The sequence below is a fragment of the Ranitomeya variabilis genome, chromosome 1 (genome assembly GCF_051348905.1).
Source record: "Ranitomeya variabilis isolate aRanVar5 chromosome 1, aRanVar5.hap1, whole genome shotgun sequence".
NCBI lineage: Eukaryota > Metazoa > Chordata > Amphibia > Anura > Dendrobatidae > Ranitomeya > Ranitomeya variabilis.
The window spans coordinates 752,693,413-752,716,626 of NC_135232.1; the positions used below are offsets into that span (position 1 = coordinate 752,693,413).

The 23,214-nt window shown below is 46.8% G+C and overlaps 1 protein-coding gene across 2 annotated transcripts in view; it reads right to left on the reverse strand.

Moving 5' to 3' along the window:
• Positions 1-23,214, reverse strand: part of GNA15 (G protein subunit alpha 15) — a 106,661-nt gene that overhangs the window by 9,799 nt on the left and 73,648 nt on the right. For both annotated transcript variants that reach the window (XM_077270776.1, XM_077270768.1), the window contains exon 5: positions 11,612-11,741. In XM_077270776.1, coding sequence (XP_077126891.1) covers positions 11,612-11,741 — 130 coding nt within the window. The remainder of the gene's footprint in view (positions 1-11,611; positions 11,742-23,214) is intronic.

Genomic DNA, 23,214 nt, shown 5'->3' on the forward strand with positions numbered 1-23,214 from the left:
GATCCTCTACATGTTTTCCCAACCATGATAACCTCATACCCATTCATCCAGCCCTCACTCCCCTGGTCCCTCTACCTGGAGCACTATGGAACGCACGCTCCGTCTGCAACAAACTGCCATTTATCCATGACCTCTTCACCAACAAACTCTCCTTCCTCGGCATCACTGAAACCTGGCACACCCCCTCTGACTCAGCCTCTCCAGCTGCACTTTCCTATGGTGGATTCCACCTCTCTCACACCCCTTGCCCCTGCACCAAATGTGGTGGAGGAGTTGGCTTGCTCTTGTCCAACACCTGCTCCTTTACTCCAATCCCGCTACCACCCTCCGCTACTCTTCACTCATTTGAGTTGCACTCTGTCCGCATCTATTCCCCATCCAACCTCCAGCTGGCTGTCATCTACCACCCCCAGAACTAGCCATCTCCACCTTTCTTGACCACTTCACCACCTGGCTACTTCATTTCCTCTCTGCTGACATCCCCACTATCATCATGGGTGACCTCAATATCCCCATTGACACTTCCACCTCAATTGCATCTAAACTTTTATCGCTCACTGCCTCCTTCGGCCTCACTCAATGGTCTTCTGCGGCCACTCACAAAGATGGTCACACACTAGACCTTATCTTTACCTGCTTCTGTTCCCTTACTAATCTCACTAACTCACCCCCTCCCCATGTCTGACCACAACCTATTGACATTCTCTTCCCTCTCTTCTCCTAGTGAGCAACCCCCACTCCACAACTCACTCACCCTTGCAGAAATCTCAAACACCTCAATTTACAATCACTCTCTCAGTCCCTTCTCCCTCTTACAGACATAGCTTCCCTTCATGACACAGATGCTGCTGCCACTTTTTATAACACCACAGTAACAGCGACACTCGATTCGGCCCCCCTACTCATGCATAGCAAAACTTGTACAATCAACAGGCAGCCCTGGCTGACCAGCCTGACCAAAGAACTGAGACAGGCTTCCAGGGTCGCTGAGCAGAGATGGAAGAGATCCCATTCTGCCGAGCACTTCATCACATACAAGCAATCCCTCGCCAGCTCCAAGTCCACGCTCACTGCCGCAAAACAAACTTACTTCTCATCTCTAATATCCTCCCTGTCTCACAACCCTAAACAGCTTTTCAACACTTTCAATTCACTACTCCATCCCCCAGCACCTCCTCGCTCCCCTTTCATTTCTGCTGAAGACTTTGCTTCTTTCTGTAAACAGTGCCCAATGCCTCTCTTAGCTGCTCAACCCTGTTCCTCCAAAAATCATCTTCTCCACCATGACAGAAGATCCGCTCTCCACCCTCCTGTCAAAATCACACTCCACCACTTGCATGCTTGATCCGCTCCCATCCTACCTCATCCCTAACCTCGCAACAGCCTTCATCCCAACCCTAATACACCTCTTGAACCTCTCACTCACAATTGGTGTCTTCTCCTCATCCTTCAAACATGCCAAGATCACACCAATCCTCAAAAAGCCCTCTCTTGACCCATCCTATGTGTCTAGCTATTGCCCAATATCTCTTCTCCCTTATGCCTCAAAACTACTGGAACAGCATGTCCATCTTGAACTGTCCTCCCACCTCTCCTCCTGCTCCCTCTTTGACCGGTTACAATCCAACCCCATCACTCAACTGAAACTGCTCTAACTAAAGTCGCCAATGACCTACTAACCGCCAAGTGCAAGTGACACTACTCTGTCCTTCTTCTCCCGGACCTGTCTTCTGTCTTTGACACTGTCGACCACTCCCTCCTGCTACAGATTCTCTCATCTCTTGGTATCACAGAATTGGCCCTATCCTGGATCTCAACATATCTAACAGACCGAACATTCAGTGTCTCCCTTTCCCACACCACCTCCTCACCTTGCCCCTTGTCTGTCGGTGTTCATCAAGGCTTAGTTCTTGGACCGCTACTCTTCTTCATCTACACCTTTGGCCTGGGACAGCTCATAGAACCTCACGGTTTGCAGTATCATTTCTACGCCGATGACACGCAGATCTACCTATCCGAACCTGACCTCACCTCCTTACTCGCCAAAATCCTACACTGTCTGTCTGCTATCTCGGCCTTCTTTTCTGCTCGCTTTCTAGAACTGAACATGGACAAAACAGAATTCATCCTCTTTCCCCCATCTCACTCAATGTCAATGGCTGCTCACTTTCCCCAGTCCCGCATGCTCGGTGCCTCGGGGTGATTCTTGACTCTGCCCTCTCTTTCAAGCCACATATCCAAGCCCTTGCCTCCTGCCATCTCGAACTCAAAGATATTTCCCAGATCCGCACATTCCTTGACCACAAAAACACTAGTGCATGTGTTATGCAACCTCCTAATCTCTGGCTTCCCCTCTCTTACTCTGGCACCGCTACAATCCATCCAACACTCTGCTGCCCGACTAATCTACCTGTCTCCTCGCTATTCCCGAGCCTCTCCCCTATGCCAAGCCCTTCACTGGCTTCCTATCATCCAGAGACTCCAGTTCAAAACCCTTACTATGACATACAAGCCATCCACAACCAGTCTCCTTCATACATCTGTGACATGGTCTCCCAGTACTTACCTACACGCAACCTTCGATCCTCACAAGATCTCCTTCTCTACTCCCCTCTTATCTCTTCTTCCCACAACCGCATCCAAGACTTCTCCTGTGCTTCCCCCATACTCTGGAACTCTCTACCCCAAGACATCAGACTCTCGCCTACCATACAAACCTTCAAATAGAACCTGAAGACTCACCTCTTCCGACAAGCCTACAGCCTGCAGTGATCCTCAACCTACTGAACCACCACACAACCAGCTCTACCCACTCCTGTGTATCCTCACCCATCCCCTGCAGACTGTGAGCCCTTGCAAGTATATTGCCCAGTTACGTAGTATATTGCCCAGCTACGTAGTATATTGCCCAGCCACGTAGTATATTGCCCAGTGACGTAGTATATTGCCCATCGACATAGTATATTGCATAGCCACGTAGTATGTAGTATATTGCCCAGTTACGTAGTATATTGCCCAGTTACGTAGTATATTGCCCAGCCACGTAGTATATTGCCCAGCAACGTAGTATATTGCCCAGCCACGTAGTATATTGCACAGCCACGTAGTATGTAGTATATTGGTCAGCCATAGTATATTGCCCAGTTACGTAGTATATTGCCCAGCCACATAATATGTTGCCTAGCAACGTAGTATATTGCCCAGCCACGTAGTATATTGCACAGCCACGTAGTATGCAGTATATTGGTCAGCTACGTAGTATATTGCCCAGTTACGTAGTATATTGCCCAGTTACGTAGTATATTGCCCAGCCACGTAGTATATTGCCCAGCAACGTAGTATATTGCCCAGCCACGTAGTATATTGCACAGCCACGTAGTATGTAGTATATTGGTCAGCCACATAGTATATTGCCCAGTTACGTAGTATATTGCCCAGCCACGTAGTATATTGCCCAGCCACGTAGTTTATTGCCCAGCAATGTAGTATATTGCCCAGCCACATAGTATATTGCACAGCCATGTAGTATGTAGTATATTGGTCAGCCACGTAGTATATTGCCCAGTAATGTAGTATATTGGCCAGTGACATAAAATAAAAAATAAACATATACTCACCTTAGTCCTGGCTCCTGTGTACGGTGCACGCGGTCCCAGGTCCGGTCCCAGGGTTGGTATGACTATGAGCGCAGGACCTGTGATGACGTCGCGTCGCGGTCACATGACTGTGACGTCATGGCAGGTCCTTCTCGCGCAGGCGCGCAGTACCTGTGATGACATCGCGGTCACATGACCGTGACGTCATGGCAGGTCCTTCTCCCTTAGCACCAGAACCTGCTGGCGTACAGGACGCGACGTCAGAGGGTGAGAATAAGGGTTTTTATTATTATTATTATTTGTAACATTAGATCATTTTACTATTGATGCAGCATACACAGCATCAATAGTAAAAACTTGTTCACACAGGGTTAATAGCTGCATAACCGGAGTGAGTTACACCGCGGTCCGGTAGTGCTGGCATTAACCCTGTGTTAGGGCTGATTGGATGACTGGAGGGGAGTATGGAGCAGGCACTGACTGAGGGGAGGAAAGAGCGGCCATATTGCCGCCGGACTGTGGCCGTTGCTGATTGGTCGTGGCAATGGTTGTGGGCGTTTTGCCACGACCAATCAGCGACTTGGATTCCATGACAGACAGAGGCCGCGACCAATTAATATCTGAGACAGACAGACAGATAGACAGATGAAAGTGACCCTTAGACAATTATATAGTAGGATTTCTTCCATTTTCTTACTATTGCACCAACAGGGGTTTTCATCTCACCCAGCATCTTACTTATGGTTTTGTAGCCCATTCCAAGTTTGTGCAGGTCTATGATCTTGTCCTCGAAATCCTTATAAAGCTATTTCGTCTTGCCCATGTAGTAGAGTTTAGAGTCTGACTGATTAATTGAGTCTGTGGACAGGAGTCTTTCATAAAAGGTGACTATGAAGGACAGCTGTCTTTAATGCCGGTATCAAGTTGATTAGGAGCATCTAACTGGTCTGCAGCAGCCAGAACTCTTAATGGTTGGTAGGGGATCAAATACTTATTTCTCATTGCAAAATGCAAATAAATTTATATAATTTATGCAATGTAATTTTCTGGATTTTATTTTTGATATTGCATCTCTCAATCTTAAACTTAACCTACCCTTAAAATTATAGACTGTTCATGTCTTTGTCAGTGGGCAAACTTACAAAATCAGCATGGGTCAAATACTTATTTCCTTCACTGTATGTTGGGGTAGAGAGTTCCAAAGTGCATGGGTAAAATCTTTTTTGCGATTGTGGGAAGAGGAGATAAAATAGGAGTAGAGAAGGAGATCTTGTGAAGATTGGAGATTACTTGCAGGTAAAGGCCCCGTCTCACATAGCGATTTACCAACGATCACGACCAGCGATACGACCTGGCCGTGATCGTTGGTAAGTCGTTGTGTGGTCGCTGGGGAGCTGTCACACAGACAGCTCTCTCCAGCGACCAACGATCAGGGGAACGACTTCGGCATCGTTGAAACTGTCTTCAACGATGCCGAAGTCCCCCTGCAGCACCCGGGTAACCAGGGTAAACATCGGGTTACTAAGCGCAGGGTCGCGCTTAGTAACCCGATGTTTACCCTGGTTACCAAAAAAAAAACAAACAGTACCTACTCACCACCATCTGATGTCCGTCAGGTCCCTTGCCGTCTGCTTCCTGCTCTGACTGAGTGCCGCCGTACAGTGAGAGCAGAGCGCAGCGGTGACGTCACTGCTGTGCTGTGCTCTCACTGTACGGCGGCACTCAGTCAGAGCAGGAAGCAGACGGCAAGGGACCTGACGGACATCAGATGGTATGTACTGTTTGTTTTTTTTTTACATTTACGCTGGTAACCAGGGTAAACATCGGGTTACTAAGCGCGGCCCTGCGCTTAGTAACCCGATGTTTACCCTGGTTACCAGTGAAGACATCGCTGAATCCGTGTCACACACACCGATTCAGCGATGTCAGCGGGACCTCAACGACCAAAAAAAGGTCCAGGCCATTCCGACACGACCAGCGATCTCGCAGCAGGGGCCTGGTCGCTGGTACGTGTCACACATAGCGAGATCGCTACTGAGGTCGCTGTTGCGTCACAAAACTTGTGACTCAGCAGCGATCTCGCTAGCGATCTCGCTATGTGAGATGGGGCCTTAAGTGCCGGGACACTAGGTCACAGATCTATGGAGGAGACAGGTTGTGGATGGCTTTTATGCCAAGGTTAGGGTTTTGAACTAGAGTTTCTGGGCAATGGGGAGCCAGTGAAGGGATTGACAGAGAGAAGAGGCTGGGGAATAGCGTAGGGATAGGTGGATTAGTCGGGCAGCGAGTTTAGGATAGATTGGATGGATGTGAGAGTGTTAGAGGGAAAGCCACAAAGCAGGAGGTTGCAGTAGTCGAGATGATGAGGGCATGCACTAGTGTCTTTGCAGAGTCTTGGTTGAGGAATGTGCAGATCCGGGAGATATTTTTGAGCTGGAGTTGGCAGGAAGTGAAAAGTGCTTGGCTGTGTGGTTTGCAGGACAAAACCAGAGTCAAGGATTACCCCAAGGCAGTGAACTTGCTGGACTTGAGAGTGTTGGAAATCATTGACTTTGATGGATAGGTCTGTTGGTGGGGTGAGTGAGACGGTGGAAAGATGAATTCTGTTTTAGCCATGTTAGGTTTTAGAAATCTAGCAGAGAAGAAAGATGACATAGCAGAAGGACATTGTGGGATTCTGTTTAGTAAGGAGGTGATATCGAATCCAGAGGGGCAGATCTGTATGTCTTCAGCATAGAGTTGATAACGAAAGCTGTGCGACTCTATGACGTGTCCCAGGCTGAATGTGTAGATTTAGAAGAGTAGGAGATTTAGGACTGAACCATGGGGGACACTGCCAGATACGGGGCAAGGTAAGGTGGTGTATGAATGAGAGACGCTGAATGTCCGATCTGTTAGTTATGAGGAGATCCAAGAAAGGGCCAAGTGTGAGAGAATCTGCAGTAAAAGGGAATGGTCCACTGTGTTGAAGGCTGATGACAGGTCCAGGAGGAGGACAGTGTAGTGTCGCTTGGATCTGTCAGTTAGTAGGTCATTGGTGACTTTACTCAGGGCAGTTTCAGTGGAATGGTGCAGTCGTAATCAAGATTGTAAGTGGTTGAAGAAGGAGCGGGAGGAGAGGTGGGAGGAGAGTTCAAAATGGACGTGTTGTTCTTGTAGCTTTGAGGCATAGGGGAGAAGTGATATGGGGCCATCGCTAGACAGAGAGGATGGGTCAAGGGAGGGATTTTGAGGATGGGTGTGATTAATGCATGTTTAAAACATGAGAAGAGGACACCATTTGTTAGTGATAGGTTGAAGAGGTGGGTAAGGGTTAAGATGAAGACTGTGGTGAGGTTGGGATTAGATGGAATTGGATTGGGTCAAGTTCACAGGTGGTGATGTGTGATTTGGAGAGTAAAGAAGAAAGTTGATCTTCTGCAATGGTGTAGAAGCTGGTTTTGGAGAAGGAGTAGTTATGAGAAGCAGTTGTGGGGGCTGTAGGCCAAAGCTTTCTCTGATGTTATCGATCTTATGCTTGAAGAATGAGACAAAGTCTTCAGCTGAGATGAAAGTAGAGGGAGGAGGTGCTGGGGGACAAGAGAGAAAATTGAAAGCATTGAATAGCTGTGTAGGGTTGTGAGATTGTGAGACAGGGAGGATATAAGAGCTGAAAAGTAAGTTTGTTTTGCTGCAGTGAGCATTGACTTGAAAGTAGTGAGGGACTGTTTCAATGTGATGAAGTGCTCATTGGAGTGGGATCTTTTTCATCTCCACTCAGCAACCCTGGACCTGGCCTCTTCTCCCGAGATCTTGGTGCAGAGATCTCCATCTGCGCATGCGCTGCCCCCAGCAGCCATTTTCCTAGAGTCCACTGCATAGTATACCATGTAAGTGTGTGGCTCCGGGTTTTTACAAAATGTTGGCAGAGCCCCCACACCACCGAACACCTGCAGCGGCTCACATCCGAACACCCCCTCATCCTAGCCTGCGGCATGTAGCAATGCTCCATTCTTACCTCCTCCAGCAGTGACCCTGGACCCCGATTCACTGCAGCCACCACCCCTGGTAAGCAATAAGATGCATAGATTATAAGAAGCACCATCATTTTATAAAAAAAATTTTTTTCTTATTTTTCTCCTAAAAATTTGGGGTGCATTTTATAATCTGGTGTGTTTTATAATCCACAAAATACAGTATATCTGATGACTTCTGCATACACAGGATAGTTTGTGATGAGCGTTCCTTTGTTCTTTATGACAGAGACTCTGTTAGGGTACTGTCACACAGTGGCACTTTTGTCGCTACTACGGTACGATCCGTGACGTTCCAGCGATATCCATACGATATCGCTGTGTCTGACACGCAGCAGCGATCAGGGACCCTGCTGAGAATCGTACGTCGTAGCAGATCGTTTGGAACTTTCTTTCGTCGCTGGATCTCCCGCTGTCATCCTTGGATCGGTGTGTGTGACACCGATCCAACGATGCGTTCGCTTGTAACCAGGGTAAACATCGGGTTACTAAGCGCAGGGCCGCGCTTAGTAACCCGATTTTTACCCTGGTTACCATCGTAAAAGTAAAAAAAAAAAAACAGTACATACTCACATTCCGGTGTCCGTCAGGTCCCTTGCAGTCTGCTTCCTGCTCTGACTGACTGCTGGCCGGAATGTAAGAGCAGAGCACAGCGGTGACGTCACCGCTGTGATCTGCTTTCACTTTACGGCGGCACTCAGTCAGAGCGGGAAGCAGACTGCAAGGGACCTGACGGACACCGGAATGTGAGTATGTACGGTTTGTTTTTTTTACTTTTACGATGGTAACCAGGGTAAACATCGGGTTACTAAGCGCGGCCCTGCGCTTAGTAACCCGATGTTTACCCTGGTTACCCGGGGCCTTTGGCATCGTTGGTCGCTGGAGAGCGGTCTGTGTGACAGCTCTCCAGCGACCACACAACGACTTTCCAACGATCATGGCCAGGTCGTATCGCTGGTCGTGATCGTTGGAAAGTTGCAGAGTGTGACAGTACCCTTAGACTCCTCTGTTGGTGGTTTATCTTACTGAGAATAAAGGATAGGCAGACCAAAATCAGACATGACAAGTCCTTATCTTCCCCAACATTATCTGTTCAGGAAGAATTGGGGTCCCTATACACATTAAACTGACAGATAAAAATGTCAATATTGTTGCGTTCAGGCTACATTGATCTAGTGTTTAAGGAGGTCTTTTCGTTATTGCCTCAACACATGGACAATAGCATCTGTTTGCCTTGCTTATAGTACTCCACTTTAATGCCAAGTGATGAATGATCAGAGTGCTGCTCAGAAGACCAAGGTGTTGCTCTTTCAGTAGAAAGAGGTGTTACAGAGATAGCACAGATGATCAAATGTAGATATACAGTATATTATGACCATGTGAAACTGCACTAAAAGACAATTTTAAAAAAATGATCAGAATCTGGATTAAGAAAATGCACTTTACTAGGCCGCACTCATACACCATTTATTTTTTTACGTTTGCCACAGATTTTTTTGCCAGGTGGTGGAGCGCCCCCAGACGCAGGGCCGCGGGGTACTCGGTACCGGGCCTCTCTGTCTCAGTTCTGGGGTTGTCACGGTGGCTAGACCCGGTCCGTGACCCTGATAAGGGGCGTCCAATGAAAGGTGTAGGTGGTGGTGCGTGGTGCACGTCGCGGTGAATAACGAGGACACAGGGTTGCAGTCTCTTTACCTCTTTAGTGAAGGCTTCAAGATCCTCAATCCAGAGTACTGTTAACAGGGCTGTCTGAGACCGGACGGTCCGATGGCACTTCCAGAGTTCCCCTTGCAGGTGGAAATCTGTGCCTACCTTCCTGCGCTTGTGTTGTGGTCCTCCCCTGCTGTGCTTACGGGATAGTACCCCACAACTGTTGTGTCTGTTTCTCGTGTTCCCTCACAACTCGATCTGATGTTCTCCCTCTACGTCCCCCTGATCTTACGGTTAGGACGCACCCGTATGACGGGAGGCTCGGAGCTCTTCCGGGACTCTTGCGTCGCCCCACTCCTGTTGTTACCACCCTGTGTCTTCCTGGGTCTGGGTGAGACAGCCCGCCTGTAACTGACTGTCCTGCCGTAGGTTCGAAGTTTGGCTTGGAGCTCTATACTTCCTCGGCGTTCCGGCCACCGGTTATGCGCCTCAATAGGATGTTGCCTCGTCTTACAGCACGACTCCTACTGGTATTCTCCTTGTTGCGTTGATCTCGTTTCTCACTCAGCACAATAAACCTCGCTTCTTATCCTTTCTTGGGGTACCGCCGCTATATCGTGCAGGCGCGGTCCCGTAACGTTCTCTCTGGTTGCTAGGCCTCTGTCAGGATCCCACCCCTGACAGGGACCCCTCCGAATCTTCCCCTACAACACCCTCTGCCACAAGGTGTTGCCTGGTTCCAACCCAGTCAGCTTTCTCATCTAACTTCCTGCCTAACCCCCAGTTTTACCAGATTGTGAGGAGTGGCCTAATAAATAGAACCCTTAGCTCCCCCTGGAGGCCAGACTGTGAAATGTATTGGTGTCTGTGATACCTGGTCAGATGAACTCCTTCAGTGCCATCAGACGTACCATAGCCCCCCTTAGCGGCGGAGCAACAGTACTGCAACGACCAGGACTCTGGGGCGCTGCAGTATCACCAACCAGTAATGACTGTCACCCAAAATTTTCAGAACGCGAGGGTCACACGTAATCTACCTTCTAGCGCCTGTGTGTTGTAGTTACTTCCCTGCTGAGCACCACGGGATAGTCCTCACAACTGTTGTGTCTGTTTCTGATGTTCTTTCCCACAACTTATATCTGTTCTGATGTTCTTCTCCGTCCCCCAGATGATATGGCTAGGTTGCACCCGTATGACGGGTAGGCCTGGAGTTCTTCCGGGACCCTAGTGACGCCCCTCTCCCACAGTTGCCCCCTATGTCTGCTTAGGTGATTTAGGTGAGACAGCCAACCTATAATTAACTGTCCTGCCGTTGGTTTGAAGTAATGCTTGGAGCCCAATACTTCCTCGGCGTTCCGGCCACCGGCTACGCGCCTCAGTAGGATGTTGCCTCGATCTTACAGCACGACTCCTACTGGTGTTATCTCCTTTTTGCTATGATCTCGTTTCTCACTCTTCACAATAAACCTCGCTTCTTGTCCTTTCTTGAGATACCGCCGCGATGTAGTGCAGGCGCGGTTCCTTAACGTTCTTTCTTGTTCGCTAGGCCTCTGTCAGGATCCCACCCCTGACAGGGACCCCCCTGAATCTTCCCCTGCAACACCCCCTGCCACAGGATGTTGCCTGGTTCCAACCCAGTCAGCTTCTGTCTAACTTTCTATCCAACCCCCAGTTTTACCAGATTGTGAGGAGTGGCCTAATACATAGTGCCCTTTGCTCCCCCTGGAGGCCAGACTATGAAGTGTATTGGTGTCTGTGATACCTGGTCAGGTGAACTCCTTAAGTGCCATCAGACGTACCATCACTCCCCTTAGCGGCGGAGCATCAGTACTGCAACGACCAGCACTCTTGGGCACTGCACTAGCATTAGGACACATTCTAACATATGGCTCTTTTCAAATATCTTTTGTTGTAAGTCAATACGTTTGTTGTAAGTCAATAGTCTGCAAAAAAAAGAGACACGTGTGCAATAATGGTCCAGTTTATGGCCTAAACTCATACATCTCAATGAATAAGTCCATGTCCAAGATGTGAATGAACACAGACAGCACACAGATGCCATCTGCATTGCATCTGCATTGCATCTGCATGCATCTCTTTGAAACATGGATGTGTATATTTGGCCTAACTTGATTTAACTACTAAGATTTAATATGTGACTTCAGGGGACAAGGTCTCTATTGCTTAAATAAAAGTAAAGTTTTAAGGAAAAGAGAGACAGAGTATTAAAGCTCCTGTCAGTAATTAGATATTTGACATATCAGAAATCTAAGTACATATGATACCAGACATGATATCGCATAACTTCTGAATCACTCCTCTTTTAGAACCTATAATATATTCATTTCTTACCTCTTGACTGCTCTCCTCTAGCTGCTGATCGTATTCACTTAGTGAAGCCAAATAGATAAGACAATTCACTTTTTCAAAGCAATGAATCCACTTCTTTCTCTCAGATTTTTGACCCCCGACATCCACCAACCTAGACAAATGTTATATGATTATCAGTAATCATAGAGCCACAATATATGACAATGCTTGCATGGCATCCTAGTCATTTTAAATGATGACACCATCTTATTTATCCTATATGTCACGGCGGTAACTTGTATGCTTCCTCAGCGCCAAACTACTCACCATGGTCACTGCGCTGCTACTCCTTGTATCAGGCTGCCTCACTGAGTTTGTCTCTTGCAGCACTCCTCAGTACTTCTGCATCTGTATGCTGTTTCCATTTGGCTTCAAGGAGGAGTGGACAGTCTCTACAGGAATTTAACTCTGCTATGTTCTGTAGGGATTAGGTTCCCTGGCCTATCCCTTGCCAGCAGAATATATATGTTAGGCAGCTCCTCCCACCACTCCTTGTCTGAATGTTGGTTCCTAGTCAATAAGTCTGCTAGTACCTGATTTATGCATATCTCTGCACCCTGTCTCCCGTTATTGACCTGTCCTGTTTAGCCCCTCTGTTTGGCCTCTCCATTCCAGATTGTGGCCATGAATAGTGAATCCATGCTGCCTGCCCCAACCTCAGACTGTTTGACTATGCTTTTTCTCATCCTCCTGTATTATGTACCTGCTCCTCTAACCCTCCGGACAGCTGCTGCAGACCCAAGGTCTGCCATGGAGTGGTACCTGGTGATTAGTGGTAGCCCAGCCTATCTTCACTATCAGAGGCTTTAGTGAATACCTGGTTTTCACTTAGTTACGTCCCTCCAGGGTAAGCCCGGCCTGTGGCACAGAGGTGTTGCATAGTTTGGTCACAGAAGAAACTTGTGAGAGTAGATTATATAGGGTAATTCAACGTTTATCTTCACAGAACATGAGGTACACGCATCAGCTTCTTAATACAGCATAACAAGAAGTCTAAAAGAGCTTTTACCAGAGAAAATAAAACCAAAGTACATTAAGTATATACATGACATTCAACTAAGCATATAACAGTAACACCATCGCATCTACTGTCAGAAAAGTGTAAACTCCTTCTGCACACAAATAAGTCTGTATCTGTTGCATATCTGCCAACACCTTTTCTCAATAATAAGGACTTATTCAGTTAAGCCTAATTTCTTCATCAGTCTCTGATGTCTTTCAGCATTCAATGCCTTTGTGAAAATATCTGCTGTCATATCTTCAGTTGAGCAGCACTCCAAATTTAGGATTCCTTGTCCCTGGTGATCTCTCAAGAAGTGAAACTTCACATCAATGTGTTTAGTTCTTGGATTAACTCTTTCCATCTGAGTAAGAACTAGACATCCTTGATTGTCCTCATACATCTTTGTTGGTCCCAATTGTTGGTGTCCTAAGTCTGTTAGCAGTTCTCTTAGCCATAGAACTTCTTGACTGTCATGTGCTGCGGTGACATATTCTGCTTCTGTCGGCGACAGTGTTACTATAGATTGTTTCTTACTAGTCCAACTAATTGGTCCACCTGAGAGCAAGAAAAGATAGCCACTGGTAGATTTCCTGTCAATTGGATCTCCATCCTAATCTGCATCAATGTATCCAGTTAAAATGCATTTCTCACTTGCAGGTAGTTTCAGTTTAACACTGCTAGTCTCTTTCAAAATAATGGATTACTCTCTTCACTGCATTCCAATCCATTTTGTTGGCTTTGACACCTTCCTGCTCAAAATTCCTACTGCTGCTGCAATGTCTGGCCTTGTAACAGTCGGAAGATATAATAGTTTTCCCATTGCCTTTCTGTATTGTTCATTATTCGGTAACAGATTCTGTTCACTATTTATTTCCTTCAGATAGTTGGTTTCCATTGGAGACTTTACTGGTTTTGCATCTTTCAATCCAAATGTTTCGATTATGTCTTGAATCGTGATTTTCATTAAGAGGGAAACTCCTGTCTTCTCTTTCTATCTGTATTCCTAGGTGCTGTTTCACATTTCCCAGATTTTTGATCTCGAAGTGTTGATATAAAAGTTTTCACTGTCTCCGCTTCATCCCTTTCTTTTTTTAAAACAAAGTAAAATATCGTCCACATATACCAGCACATAGATCCATCTGTCTGTCAGTCTTTTTGTATATAGACAAGGATCCACTTTCCTTCTTTGAAAATGTTCATTTATGAGTACTTCTGTGATTTTATCACACCAAGCTTTAGCGGCTTGTTTTAAACAATATATACTTTTCCTTAACTTGTAAACCATGTTTGGTTTCCTTCATCCTTGAATCCTGGGGGTTGCTCCATGTAAATGTCTTCTGTTAAATCTCCATTCAGAAATCGCTGCCTTTACATCCAAATGTTTCAACTGCATTTGTTTCATTGCTGCAACTGCAAACAAATTTTGATTGTGTTGTGTATGACAACTGGAGCAAATGTCTCATCATAGTTTTCTCCATATTTCTGAGAATAGCCTTTAGCTATGAGTCTTGCTCGGTATCGATCAGCTGTGCCGCCTGTTTGGTATTTTACTTTAAGAACCCATTTACATCCTATATCCTTTTTTTTCTTTTGGTAGTTCTGTCAGTGTCCATGTCTTTGAATCATGCATGGATTTTATTTCTGTTTCTTCAGCCTTTATCCATTTGTTAGCCTCTTCTTCTGAAAGTTGAGATATGTCCTCCCAAGATGTAGGTTCATACATTTTATTTGTACTTGCCTTGTATGAAAGACGTTGAGGTGGTCTTCTCTTGTTTTCTTTTATTGAGCCTCCACTAATAAGCTGATATTAGCTTTGCTTGTCTGTTTTTCTTATCCCATGTCTGATTATTATCATTGGGACCTGTCTGTAGTTATTACCTCCCATAAATCATCTTTAGACAATAACATCTCCACTTTGAACTTCTATAACTGATAGTTCTCATTGTTCAGCTTAGCAACTGTGAGTCTCAGCTCTGAACTGCTGCTCATCTTTAACTTATTTGTCTTACTTGTTTGGAGAGAATTGCTCTGAAGTATTCTTTTGCATTCACCAAGTCCTTTTTGTCTTCTGTGCTGGACCCAAAACCTGTTGCATAGTTTGGTCGCAGTAGAAACTTGTGAGAGTAGATTATATGGGGTAATTCAACTTTTATCTTCACAGAACATGAGGTACATGCATCAGCTTCTTAATACAGCATAACAGGAAGTCTTAAAGACCTTTTACCAGAGAGAAAGTGAAACCAAAGTACAGCAAGTATATGCATTACATTCAACTAAGCATATAACAGTAACAACATCGCCATCTACTGTCAGAGAGGGTCCACACCCACAAGTGTTGCACTATGTAACTATAACACTCTATAAAACCCCCATTCATAAAAATGGTAGAAATGTAGAAATGCTAAAAATTAAGCCCTCAGACATTAATTCAGCCATTTTAACATTGTGTCCTGATATCAATGTGCAAATCATAACAGGATCGGCCTTGCAGTAATTAGAGTCAGGTACTTCGTGAGACATGTAGGAGAAGAGGACATAATTGTGGATCATAAAAAATTGTTGATTCTAGGACTATTTCTGTGGGAGAGGCAACCACTGTGACAGTTGGCTCATTTCTGTAGTGGGAACAACATGATAGAAAAGACATATTAATGGCTTTGGGGTATTTTATGAATCTCATGAATTGGGCACCAAGGTACTTTCTCCTGTACATATAAAAAGAAACAAGACACTTCAATGTATATGTAAGGAGATGGACATATTGCCAACGTTCCCCTTTGAAGAATAAGTCTAATACTATATTGAGTAATGTGAATAGTGATATGCATTAATGACGTGTTTTGTTTCACAGTATGGAAAGCAAGAGTTAATGGTTGTGACTAGTGCAGCGCCCCAGAGTCCTGGTCGTTGCAGTACTGATGCTCCGCCGCTAAGGGGGGCTATGGTACGTCTGATGGCACTGAAGGAGTTCATCTGACCAGGTATCACAGACACCAATACATTTCACAGTCTGGCGTTCAGGGGGAGCTAAGGGTACTATACATTAGGCCACTCCTCACAGTCTGGTAAAACTGGGGGTTAGATAGGAAGTTAGATCAGAAAGCTGACTGGGTTGGAACCAGGCAACACCTTGTGGCAGAGGGTGTTGTAGGGGAAGATTCAGAGGGGTCCCTGTCAGGGGTGGGATCCTGACAGAGGCCTAGCAACCAGAAAGAACGTTACGGGACCGCGCCTGCACGATATAGCGGCGGTACCCCAAGAAAGGACAAGAAGCGAGGTTTATTGTGCTGAGTGAGAAACGAGATCAACGCAATAAGGAGAATACCAGTAGGAGTCGTGCTGTAAGACGAGGCAACATCCTACTGAGGCGCATAACCGGTGGCCGGAACACCGAGGAAGTATAGAGCTCCAAGCCAAACTTCAAACCTACGGCAGGACAGTCAGTTAGAGGCGGGCTGTCTCACCCAATTGACCTAGGAAGACACAGGGGGGTAACAACAGGAGTGGGGCGACGCTAGAGTCCCGGAAGAGCTCCGAGCCTCCCCGTCATACGGGTGCGTCCTAACCATAAGATCTGGGGGACGTGGAAGAACATCAGAATCGAGTTGTGAGGGAACACGAGAAACAGACACAATAGTTGTGGGGTACTATCCCGTAAGCACAGCAGGGAAGGACCACAACACACAAGCACTAGACGGTAGGCACAGATTTCCACCTGCAAAGGGAACTCTGGAGGTGCCATCGGACCGGCCAGGCTTGCGCAGCCCAGTTAACCGTATTCCGGATTGAGGACCCTGAAGCCTTCAGTAAAGAGGTAAAGAGACTGCAACCTGGTGTCCTCGTTATTTACTGCGACCGGCACTTCACCGCACCATAACATCATCACCATACCCACACCTATTATTGGGCGCCCCTCAGCAGGGTCACGGACCGGGTCCAGCCACCGTGACAATCCCAGAGCAGAGACTCAGAGGCCCGGTACCGGGTCCCCCCCCTCGGCCCTGCGGCAGTGGGGGCGCTGCAACTTGGCGTCACGAACAGGATCTACTTAAACCTGAAGAATTAGGTCATGTGTGCCTTGGAACTGTGATTTATTGTGCTTGGACTGTGACTTATTGCAAAGACTGTGGATTGCCACTTGCCGCCAAAAGTTCCCGCCAAAACCGCCGCCATTACAGCGCTAAGGAGAGCGCAGGAGAAGAAGAAGGGCGTGGAAGTGGGCGTGAACAAGCTGAAGAGCGCGAAAGACAATGGCCGCCCAGTCTAAATATTTCGGCCCCTTGAGGACGTGTCCGTCAGCAGCCGAGATCCGCCTCCTGATCCTCAATGGTGGGCAGAGACAAAGAAAACGAAACCGCCCACGGAGGAGAGAGCGGGAAAAGGACCAGGAAGAAGAAGTCAGTGACATGGAGGACGCCATGGCCAGCCGCCCGGAGCCGGAGCGTGGGGTCAGAGCCGAGGACTCCCCCAGCTACCCGGAGGGGCACCGCAGCCAGACCTCCACAGTTGACGCTGACCTCCTGCAGACCGGAGCGGACGAGCTGATCCACCAACTCCTGCAGACGCAGCTGAGCACTGAGGCCGGGTGGAAGAAGACCTTCATCGGGAGCCTCATCGGACGTCTGTCGGCAGCCTCGTCTGGTCCGGAGCAAGAAAGAAGTTCCAGCGCTCCGAAGCCAGAAAGCAAGGCCCTGCCGGAAAGCGAAATGCTGCAAACGGAGATGACAACGCTGCAGCGCAAGGCCCTGCAACCAGCGCTCCAGATCCCAGCGGAGACAGAGCAGATCGGCACCGGAGGGACCGCATCTGAAGCAGGTATGAAGAATGACCCTGCCCCGCCAGCAGAGGACCTGCTGATAGGCCCCGTTGCGGCACTCCCTCTCCCTGGGACCTATAGACTCCAGCGCCTTACACCCGGGGATCAGGCCCCGGGTATGGAGCACTTCTTAAAGGCCCTGATCTCGCCGATCACCCTGCCGGGCGAAGTCTATGCGGAGCTACGGCCGCCAGAGCAGGAGTAAACCTCGGAAACCTGAAACTGTATATAGTTATTTAACTGTTTGTCTTCCTGCTTTATTGCTGCTGCAACCCGATTAGGGTAACTCTTAAAGGGATCCCTTTGTTTACCCGGGATCCCTTCTTCTGCTTTTTGTTTTTGTTTCCTGTTTTATCATTGTTGAAAGAACTGCTGGATCATGAACACTGCATGATTGCAAACTCCTTGTAAATAGTTTGCACCTTCTTAAAGGTGCCCTCTACTGGTTTTATAAAAGAAAGGAATCTTTGCGAAGAAACTGTACCTGGAAACAGTACAGGAGTCCTTACTGCGAACAGACTTGCAGCTTGAGAAGTTGCACTACCTCATAGAGACTTAGTCCCTTCTTAAAGGGGATGTTCATCAAAAGCACTTAAAGAATGATGATGTTTTGAAAGAAAGTACTGATAATGCTGATATGTAAAAGTTATATGTAGAAAGCTAGTTAAATTGTAAGAAATGTTTAATGATGTTGATAAAAGAATGAGGACAGAAAGTGAACCCAGATGGGGTTAGTTAGTGAGTCTTCCTAGGAGCCATACAGAGATGGCTCAGAGATCCTGAACTGAAAGATGGATGATAAGTTCTATACCGTGTATAGTAGCAGAAAAGCAGTAGGCCCGGGCAGAAAGGGGCGGTCCTGTAACAGAAAGGAGAGGCAGTAGGCCTGCAGCAGATAGGACAGGCGGTCCTGCAGATGTAAAGAAGGAGAATGCATAAAAGTTGATTAGCCTTATAATGTGTTATAAGAAGGTCTTTAGTGGATTTAGCGAGTACGTCCTTAAAGGCAAAGTTAAATTATTGTTCAAGGAATTTGCACTTAGTAGAATACCCGGTTGGGTAAGAAAAGTTATTCCTAGCAAGGTTATTTAAAGTATTTAACTATGTTTGTAACGTTCAAGTGTCCTCACCTCCCATAAAGGGAAGCTCTGTTAAAAAGTTTACTTGTACTTGCATTTTCAAAAATTGTATGTCTTTTTGCTGACATGTATTGTCGTTTTCTTCCCAGTCCAGGAGTACTGGATTTAACCGGGGGGGAGTGCAGCGCCCCAGAGTCCTGGTCGTTGCAGTACTGATGCTCCGCCGCTAAGGGGGGCTATGGTACGTCTGATGGCACTGAAGGAGTTCATCTGACCAGGTATCACAGACACCAATACATTTCACAGTCTGGCCTCCAGGGGGAGCTAAGGGCACTATGTATTAGGCCACTCCTCACAGTCTGGTAAAACTGGGGGTTAGATAGGAAGTTAGATCAGAAAGCTGACTGGGTTGGAACCAGGCAACACCTTGTGGCAGAGGGTGTTGTAGGGGAAGATTCAGAGGGGTCCCTGTCAGGGGTTGGATCCTGACAGAGGCCTAGCAACCAGAAAGAACGTTATGGGACCGCGCCTGCATGATATAGCGGCGGTACCCCAAGAAAGGACAAGAAGCGAGGTTTATTGTGCTGAGTGAGAAACGAGATCAACACAATAAGGAGAATACCAGTAGGAGTCGTGCTGTAAGACGAGGCAACATCCTACTGAGGCGCATAACCGGTGGCCGGAACGCCAAGGAAGTATAGAGCTCCAAGCCAAACTTCAAACCTACGGCAGGACAGTCAGTTAGAGGTGGGCTGTCTCACCCAATTGACCTAGGAAGACACAGGGGGGTAACAACAGGAGTGGGGCGACGCTAGAGTCCCGGAAGAGCTCCGAGACTCCCCATCATACGGGTGCGTCCTAACCATAAGATCTGGGGGACGTGGAAGAACATCAGAATCGAGTTGTGAGGGAACACGAGAAACAGACACAACAGTTGTGGGGTACTATCCCGTAAGCACAGCAGGGAAGGACCACAACACACTAGACGGTAGGCACAGATTTCCACCTGCAAAGGGAACTCTGGAGGTGCCATCGGACCGGCCAGGCTTGCGCAGCCCGGTTAACCGTATTCCGGATTGAGGACCCTGAAGCCTTCAGTAAAGAGGTAAAGAGACTGCAACCTGGTGTCCTCGTTATTTACTGCAACCGGCACTTCACCGCACCATAACATCATCACCATACCCACACCTATTATTGGGCGCCCCTCAGCAGGGTCACGGACCGGGTCCAGCCACCGTGACAGTCCCAGAGCAGAGACTCAGAGGCCCGGTACCGGGTCCCCCCCCTCGGCCCTGCGGCAGTGGGGGCGCTGCACTAGCTCATTGTGGGAGGGGCTAATCTGAAGGGAAAGAAGTAGTTTTCTGTTAAAAAGGGCCCAGAGTGCATAGAAATAAGACCTAAGGTCTAACATGAGCAGTGCCACATGATTTGGGTGTCTCTAACGAGAGAAGAGACACAAACAGAAAATAGAGAAACCCTAGTGGAGAGAAAAATAGAGAAGTGATCAAAAGAACAGAGCAATTGATTGAAGAGTAGGCCTGGGTCAGGATGCCTAGCTGTATGGCCCAGAATTTATAACTCACAGAGGTAGACTGAACAGAGTACTTAAGACAATGAGGGTGTCCCGGGCGGGAGTCAGAGACAGAAAAGATAAGTAGCGGCCATATTGGCAATATAGTTCCCTAGAGGGGAAAAAGATGCAGAACTGCTGGTTGAGAAAATGATTCTTGCTAACTGTGGTGAAGTGGAAAGGAACAGTAAAGATAGAAAACAAGAGAGTGAAGAGGAAGGCATTGAAAATGTGTGCGAAAAATAATCTGTATTGTAAAGGAAACGTTCATCAAGTTGTGTGCCTGCTATCTTAACTACATAATTCCCCCCAAGTTATTGTTGAGTAAAGAGTTTGTTTTTAAATGGTCGTAATCCTCGTTGAACTGTCAAATATCTGGTCCTGGCCAACCAATGTCATTGATTGCATGCGACCTGCAAGAGCATCATTCACGACCCTACAGCACAAGTCCACACACCCAGCCAGGACTCCCACTTTCATGTAATGTGATGGAGTGAAGGAGATGAGTACCTCGCCCACAGCTGCCTCCCCGCACCACATTTCATATACTTTGAGGAGGTAAATCTGTATTCCTTAGAAAAGCCAGTGCACTGAATCTCTTACTGGCTCAAAGATATATTAGGTAAATTCTTCACAAATCCAGCACTCCATAAACTCTAAACTCTTTTATTGAAATACTACTAAAACAGGTATGTGGGATAATGCTTATTACTACAACTACTATTTACTTCTGTTTAATAGTGGATGAGTATCTGTCTCCAGCAAAAGTGTTATATTGCCAATAATTCACAGTTAAAAAGAAAAAAAAATCAGGAACTTCCTGTTCACTCAGTGTGTGTGGGCGTGTGTGGCTGGAGTACACTTTATTTTCACTTTGCAAGATGACAAACAAGACGCTAAGATTCTAAGCTGTAAGAAATACCAGTTGTAAGCTGTGTTATCTTTGTTCCTGAATAAATATATATTCACTGTTGTATGGCTGGACAGTACAGAGATTAATCCGCTGTGAACAGGTTATGGGCCCAGAAACCCAAAGATCTAGAGAACAGCCCAGAGGAGAGAGAACAACAGTGTAGAAGAAGAAGAAACAAAGATGGCCACCATCATCAACTCTGAAGTTCACAGTGCAAAATCTGATCTAATAATCCTGAAAATTTAAAGCAAAGATGCTGCTGACAAGAGAAAATACATGGAAATGCACATAGGCATCTAGACCTGACCCACTACCAGAAAACTGGGTAGAGAAGGACCAAAAAACACAAATCCCTATATCCCTCAGGATAGATGATGGTCAGATTGTGCATGTATGTAAATTTATCTACAGCTCTATTTAATGAGAAAGCTGTAGAAGTCTAAGCTAAATAAGGGCCAAGATATGCAGGATTACATAAGACATACCTTAGAGATTGTGGAGCGCCTGTGGGGCATTGGGGAAGATCTAAAGGATTTCTATGTTGCTGCGCTACTACTAAGCGGTCTACCAGAAAGCTTTGACACACTTGTAACTGCACTAGATGTGCACCCAGATTTTGAGCTTACATTGGAGTATGTCAGGGGAAAGCTTGTAGATGAGTATAAGCGAAAGTATAAGCAGCAGTGGGGCATCCAAAGCAGATTTGCTTTAAAACCCAAGATCTGCCCAAAAATAAAAGTGATTTGAAGGAAACACATGAGAGCAGGACCAGCCTTAGGTTGAATGGTGCCCAGTGTAAAAATGCTTTTTGGTGCTCCCACCTCATTGTTTGATTACTTAGAATACATGAGTGTGCATTTTTGTATATGAAAGAAGGAAGCCTACACAGCGCATGTAGCTGTGATCTGCTTCACTTCTGGCTGCAGAGAGACCTGCATACAGCTAAACATGGGGTGTCAGCAGGGCTGGACTGGCCATCGGGCAGTTCTGGCAAATGCCAGAAGTGCCGTTGCCAGTAGTGGGCTGCTGCACACTGTGCTGTTGTCAGCAGCGCCAGCGCCGACTCGCCCCCCCGCCAGCAGCGCCGCATTCAACTATATGAATGCAGTGATGGAGGAGAGAGCATCTGACGACGCTCCCTCTCCCATCATTCTCTGCTCTGTCTTGCGCTGACACTGTGGGTGCGCGATGACGTCATATCATCGCACAGCTGCTGTGTGGCTGGGCAGTGAAGCGACAGCCGCCGAGACCGGAGCAGGGAGCAGCGCGGGCATGAGGAGAGGTGATGAGTGTGTGTGTTTTTTTTAACTGGACTGTGGGGCCATTCTTGGGGGGGGCTGTGCTGTATACTACTACGTGGGCTGTGTGTGCTGTATATTACTGTGTGGGCTGTATACTACTATGTGGGCTGTGTGTGCTGTATACTACTGTGTGGGCTGTATACTACTACATGGGCTGTGTGTGCTGTATACTACTGTGTGGGCTGTATACTACTGCGTGGGCTGTGTGCACTGTATACTACTGTGTGGGCTGTATAATACTACGTGGGCTGTGTGTGCTGTATACTACTGTGTGGGCTGTATACTACTATGTGGGCTGTGTGTGCTGTATACTACTGTGTGGGCTGTGTGTGCTGTATATTACTGTGTGGGCTGTGTGTGCTGTATACTACTCTGTGGGCTGTGCTGTATACTACTACGTGTGCTGTGCTGTATACTATGTGGGCTGTGCTATATTATGCAGGCTGTGCTATATACTATGTGGGTTGTGCTATTTACTATGCGGGTTGTGCTATATACTATGCGGGTTGTGCTATATACTATGCGGGCTTTGCTATATACTATAGGGGGAATATTATAGTCTATGGGGGAGGCCGTGTTATATACTATGTGGCTGTGTTATATACTATTGTGGGGGTATATTATATTCTATGGGGGAGGCTGTGTTATATACTATGGTGGGCTACATTGTATATTATGGGGAGGTGGGCTGCATTATATTCTATGGGGGCTGTATTAGATTTTATGAGGGATGATTGCATCATACTCTTTGATGGGGCTGCATTATATTCTATGGGGAGGTGGGCTGTATTATATTCTATTTGGGGCTACATTATATTCTATGGGGTGCTGTATTATATTTATATTCTATAAGGGGTGATTGTATCATGCTCTGAGGGCTGCATTAAACTATGAGGGGGACTG